Source organism: Convolutriloba macropyga, unplaced genomic scaffold, assembly GCF_964194025.1.
Source record: "Convolutriloba macropyga unplaced genomic scaffold, txConMacr16.3 SCAFFOLD_1361, whole genome shotgun sequence".
NCBI classification, from domain to species: domain Eukaryota; kingdom Metazoa; phylum Xenacoelomorpha; order Acoela; family Convolutidae; genus Convolutriloba; species Convolutriloba macropyga.
Genome location: NW_027450147.1, coordinates 7,968 through 14,628, shown reverse-complemented (window position 1 = coordinate 14,628; position 6,661 = coordinate 7,968). Strand labels below are relative to the sequence as shown.

The window sequence follows — 6,661 nt, the reverse complement described above, 5'->3', positions numbered from 1 at the left end:
ATAGTGAAAAAGTTTTCAAACGGTAAAGTTTATCCTTCATTGAAGAGGTTTACGCGTAACTAAAACAGAAAAAAATTTGATACATGTAAATATTTGATGGAAAAAATTAGAAAACAAACTAAAACTATAAAAGCAAGTTATTTATTTAGATAAATCATTTTGAAGCATTCAACAACTGCGAACCAGTCGCTTTGATTGGAGTCAAGCAAATTGTGTTCTAAAGTAATTTTTGCAGGCAAAATATTTCAAACAAAATAGAAGTGTAAGTTTCTATTTTTCTCAATAAAACCAAATTTTTCAACAGCAGTTTAAAGATAGAAAAATACAAAGCAAAACGTCTAAATATATTCGCTTTTCCTTTTCTTCTCTAAAAAAACTGGCTCAATTTTTCGGATTTTCTTAAATCAATTTTACACTTATTGTTTCCACGATTAATTGTGTTAGAGTGAATTTCAATCAAGTCATTCGTTGTGAGCTCACAAAATTTAAAAACCACAAAAATTTATACAAGGTCATGATCAATGATATCATAGATGGTATCTCTTAGGAATTTTTAGCGAATAAGTTAGATGATTAAATTCCTTGTATGGCTTAAAATACCATATATGATCCGTGAATGAGTCCTTTTAGAAGGATTTTTTCAAAGTGTTCATCAGTAATCAAAATATTAATATACCTTTTTCTGTATTAGATGAAGATTTTCAACTGTGACGAGTGCTCGAAGAAGTACAAAAAGAAGCAGAAACTATTGCAACATATGGAGAATGAGCATAAGACAACATTAGAAAAAACAGGAAGCTATGAATGTGGAATTTGTAATAACAAATTCACAGAGAGCAGAAGTGTAATTCGCCATTTAAAAACAGTTCATGGATGTCAGACGTACACAAAGTGCAAGCAATGTACACAAATTTATGGCGATACTTTGTCGTGTGTTAGACATGAAAAAGACGCTCACGGTACTCACACAGAGGCTCCAGAGCAAGTTAAAAGCACGATTGAGCAACAGAAGGCTAAACATGCGATTGGAAAATTTTTCCAGTCGTTCAGGTTACAAGCGGACAACCAAATTGATGTCTTTAATTTTGTTACGGAGCATATGGAAGACCTTAATTTATTTGTGAGAAACAAAATAGCAGAGCTCGGACCTTTGAAAATTCAGCTCTCTGTTTTTGTACAGATGTTAAAACCCACAGATACCACCAAAGTAGGCTGTCATGCAAACACAAAGTCGAAAGTTCTAACAACAGAACTATCAGATGATGAAATTTTTGAAATGGTTGATCAAATCAACAATTCAATCCAAATTTTTTCAACCGGTGGAAGTGGATTTGTTGTTCAGAAAATTGATCACTTGGATATCAACATTAACAAATTTAAACCCATCAGAGGAAGCAGTTACATTGCTACGCCAGCTGCCCTAGCGGGAAACAACTTTCTCCTAAATATTCGAAACAATGATAACAAATGTTTTGCATACTCAGTGCTTGCAGCAATGTTTCCAGAGAACAAGAACCGAGAGAGGCAAAACAAATACAAACCAAATTTGCACAAACTGAATTTTGATAATATCGAGTTACCGATGTCGATAACGGATGTTCCAAAGTTTGAAAATCAAAACAATCTTGGAATTAATGTTTTTGGTTTCGAGAAAAACAAAATCCTACCACTCTACTTGTCTGGAAAGGGTGCACATAAAGTTATTCCTTTGTTGCTGCTGACTGATGGACTTACTAGTCATTACTGCTTGATAACAAACTTTCATGCTTTCATGGCTCGCCAATTCAGTGGTAAAGAACACCATCGATACAAGTTTTGCGAGCGTTGCCATCACGGCTTTCAAGACGCCCTATCACTTGAAAAACATTTCGATTTATGTGGGGAGCATAAAGTTGTTCATATTACTATGCCAACGGAAGACTCAAAAATTGAATTTACAAATTGGCATAAACATTTTCAGTTCCCTTAGTGATTTATGCCGACACAGAGGCTGTCAGCCTAAAACATGACACTTGTCGTCAAAATCCTGAGAAAAGCTACACCTTGAACAGAGAAACTCAGATTCCTTGCGCAATAGGTTTTTTGCTGTGGATAAAGATGATGGAAGTGATTATTACAGTTTTGAAGGTGAGAAATGCATCGAGGAGTTTTTTCAGTGGCTCAGAGAGAACGCCAAATCTATTTCTGAGAGAAAACAGAAGCATAGACGTCTCATAATATCTGATGAAGAGCGCAAGCAAAAGATTGATCAGGGCACAAGATGTGTAATTTGCAAGAAAAGTTTGAACAACGAAAAAGTAATCCATCATGATCACTTTACTGGTGAAATCTACGGTGTGGCACATAACAGCTGCAATCTTAAGCTTCGTACGCAGACTTTTACGCCTATTTTTTTCCACAACCTAAGTAAATATGACGCACATCATCTTCTGAAATACATAGAAATCCAATCGGAAGAAAAAATGACAGTCATTCCCTGCAACAGTGAGACATACATTTCATTTTCGTTCTTTGTTCCTGTTGGTAAAAGCAAAGATGACAAGCTACTATATGAGGAATTTCGTTTCCTTGACAGCTATCGTTTTTTATCCGGGAGTCTTGAAACGTTGGCTACAACACTCGAAACAAAGGACTATTGTCAATTATCTAAACATTTCCCAAAACATGTCGACATCTTGCAAAAGAAAGGAGTTTTCCCATATTCGTATCTCGACAGCTTTGAGAAACTCTCTGAAAAGTCGTTGCCTGAGTTTGGGGGTCAGCGGATAAGTTCACTGTCTGGTCAAATTGATGTTTCTGAGGAGGATGTTCAGCATGCTAACAAAGTTTGGAATATGTTTGCCTGCAAAAACGTTGGTGACTATCTCATGTTGTATCTCAAAACGGATGTCATTCTTCTGGCTGAGGTGTTTGGAAAATGCCGGAGACTGTTTGATAAGGTATATGGATTAGACCCCTGTCATTACTATAGTGCACCTAATATTTCATGGGATGCAATGCTGAAAACAACTAAAGTGAAATTGGACTTGATCTCTGATATAGATATGCTGTTGTTTTGTGAGAAAGCCATCCGTGGAGGATTGAATGGAATTGGTGAAAAACGGTATATGAAAGCTAACAACAAATACTTGCATGACTTTGATGAAGGAAAACCAAGTACGTATGTACTTTTTATGGATGTCGTTAACTTATACGGTGGAACAATGATGAAAAAACTGCCAACCGGAGGATTTGAATGGTCAGACATCAGCTTGGACAAGATCATGCAAACGTCTGACGATAGTGATGTTGGGTACTTTGTAATGGTTGATCTGAATTATCCTAGCAGCTTACATGACTGTCACAATGATTTCCCTCTGGCTGCTGAGAAGTTAAAAATCGATGCTGAGATGCTTTCTCAGTATCAAGTAGAATTGGGAAACAAGACCTGTCATATCCCAAAGCTTCTGGAAACGCTTCAATCAAAGCAGAACTATGCATGTCATTATTCAGTTCTGAAATTTTATTGTCAACAGGGGCTCCAAGTAACCAGACTACATAAGACTCTGAAGTTTAACCAGAGTGACTTTATGAAGTGCTATATTGAGCAGAATACAAAGTTGCGACAACAACCCGATATCAGCACCTTTGAAAAGAACTTTTTCAAACTGTTGAACAATTCATGCTTCGGAAAAACGATGGAAAATTTGAGATGTCGGTACAAGATGGTATTTATTGAAAATGAGGAGAAAGAAAAATTTTATTGCAACAAGTACAATTTTGAGAAGTTCACTATATTTCGAGAGAACCTTGTTGGGATCACTCTCAGCCAGAAAGAGATCAAGTGGAATAAACCAACTTATCTGGGTGCTGCTATTTTGGATCTGTCAAAACTACACCTGCACAGGTTTCATTATGAAGAAATGGGGCCTTTGTTTGACAAAAAAGCTCGAGTGATGTATCGTGACACTGATTTTCTGTTTTATGAAATTGAGACGAATGACATATACGAAGATCTTAAACAGCTGAAACACGTGCTTGATTAGTGATTACCCCAAGGATCATCCTTTGCATAGTGAATTGAACAAAAAAGTGCCACTTAAATTATCAGATGATCTGAATGGTGACATTGTGATGGAAGCAGTTTTTCTGAAACCAAAACCTTACTCTGTGAAAACTTTGCAGAAGGTCAAACAAAGTGCCAAGGGTGTGAGCAAGCATGTGAAAAAAACACTTCATCATGATAAGTTCAAAGATGTGCTCAAATCAAAATTACCATTGAGAAAACTAGTAACATCTATAACTAGTGACAAACACACACTCAACATAACAGAGTCTAACAAAATTGCTTTGAGCGCATTTGACGATAAGCGTTATTATCTGAGTAACGGTATAAGCTCATACGCGTATGGACACTACAAAATTGGTCACAAGCGGAAACAGCCATTGGAAAAACCTCTAAAGTCCTATATTGAGATCAGTGAATGTGAAACCACCAGAGATTTAGCTGAAAAACTGGATAGTGAGATTGAAGAAACCTTTTCACCACCTGATCCTGGGTTCTGGAAAACTTCTCAAATTGAGTCCGATGAGGAAGAAATATTTGATTTTGATGCAGCTCCAAAAGAAAAGCCGCTCTCAAGATGTCCATATATCGATTTCGAAGCAGAGGAAGAGCCGCTTGCAAAGAAACAACGCTTGTCCAGTAAGCGCTAAAAAAGTTGGTGATGCTGCCCAACTCCAACCCGGTTGGGAGTCTCAAGAAGTATTGACGAGGAGATACAAAAACCTGCGACTGCTCCGCGCAGGAGCTTTTTGTGACAATAACAGCTCTAAAGGGGATAGCTGCCCAACTCCACCCCGGTTGGGAGTCTCAAGAAGTATTGCCGAGGAGATACAACAACCTGCGACTGCTCCGCGCAGGAGCTTCTTGTGATAATAACAGCTCTAAAGGGGATAGCTGCCCAACTCCACCCCGGTTGGGAGTCTCAAGAAGTATTGACGAGGAGATACAAAAACCTGCGACCGCTCCGCGCAGGATCTTCTTGTGACAATAACAGCTTTTATAGGGGATAGCTGCCCAACTCCACCCCGGTTGGGAGTCTCAAGAAGTTTTGACGAGGAGATACAAAAACCTGCGACTGCTCCGCGCAGGAGCTTCTTGTGACAATAACAGCTTTTATAGGGGATAGCTGCCCAACTCCACCCCGGTTGGGAGTCTCAAGAAGTATTGACGAGGAGATACAAAAACCTGCGACTGCTCCTCGCAGGAAACCTGCGACTGCTCCACGCAGGACCTTCTTGCGACAATAGCAGCTCTAAAAGGGGATTACAAGCTTTTCCACTTGTCCAGACAACACAAATAGTTGTTAAAGAAGATGCTGACGGAGAAGCAGTTTTGAATGGGTACATTTATAAAACTTAAAACAATGACTTAAAACTGAATTTCGTGTCTTAAATTTTTATTTAGATGTTTGTTATAAATAGTTTATTGTTTGTTCTTAACCTTGCTTTATAAATTTAACTTTTTTTATTTTGTTTCATTTTTACAACCTAAGCAAAAAATTAGTTCCAAGCTGTCTGTCGGTAGGGTTTTTTTTGTTTTTTGTTTCCTCGGACTCATTAATTAACCATCAAGAGACAAGATAACCGCGGAGTTTGAGTAAATAACCCATAAAAAAGGTACCTCTCTATTTCAAAGTGAAGTTGAGGTACGTGTTCTACATATTCAAGCAATAAATCGAACATACAGGGAATAATTGCCAAGAACTTTTCATCCGCGAGCATGATCGAACACGTTTAGGTAAAATGTGCCAAAAAGTGAGTCAGGGTGTACTGGTTTCTTACTACTAGTACGTACTGCATATGAGAGGTATTAAATCACTCCAACATAAGAAGAGGCTATGAATAACTGCAGTACTCAAGTACCACAATTATTATTATATTTATTTTTATTATTAATTTCATTATTATTATTATTATTATTATTATTTTTATTGTCAGTATTATTATTATTATTATTATTATTATTATTATTATTATAATAAATATTATTATTATTACTGTTATTATTATTATCATTATTTTTATTATTATTATTATTTTTATTATTGTTATTTTTATTATTATTATTATTATTATTATTATTATTATTATTTTTATTATTATTATTATTATTATTATTATTATTATTATTATTATTATTAATATTATTATTATTAGTAATATTTTTGTAATCCCGCTCTGTTCGTGGATAGACACAGGATCTGTGTGGAGTTAATATATCTCTGGGAGCAGCTTTAGATATGATGGACGCGGGTTTTATCTCCGTATGGAGGCCATTTTGGACGTCAATAGAGATGTCAATTGTGATGTTAATGTACGACTTCCTATTGGAATTATATGTTTGCTCTGAAAAAGATCTAATTGATTTGAAAAAAGACTGCTCTGTTAACACTTTTAATTCTGGCCACGATTGATAACTATCGTTTAGTGCGGTTTTCTATCTTCTGCAGTTGAGTTCTAACTTAACTCTCCAGCAGCTTAACAAGACCTGTCAAGCAGGCGTGAAAGTGAACAAAAAAGCTAACTCCACTTGGAGTCTATGAAGCTATGTACAAAGAACGTTAGTTATACAGAAAAAACAGTTCGTACAAGAGTTTATAAATAGTACGTCTAATGC

General features: G+C 36.3%; 1 protein-coding gene across 1 annotated transcript; it reads left to right on the top strand.

The window, feature by feature from the left end:
* The first annotated feature begins 2,834 nt into the window (after positions 1–2,834).
* Positions 2,835–4,025, top strand: LOC142355663 (uncharacterized). Its single transcript, XM_075407742.1, has one exon. It carries the CDS (start codon positions 2,835–2,837, stop codon positions 4,023–4,025), a length of 1,191 nt encoding a protein of 396 aa, XP_075263857.1.
* The last annotated feature ends 2,636 nt before the right edge of the window (positions 4,026–6,661 follow it).

Excerpts from the sequence above, each read along its gene's own strand:
- LOC142355663 (XM_075407742.1), top strand. The coding sequence starts at position 2,835 with ATGTTTGCCTGCAAAAACGTTGGTGACTATCTCATGTTGTATCTCAAA.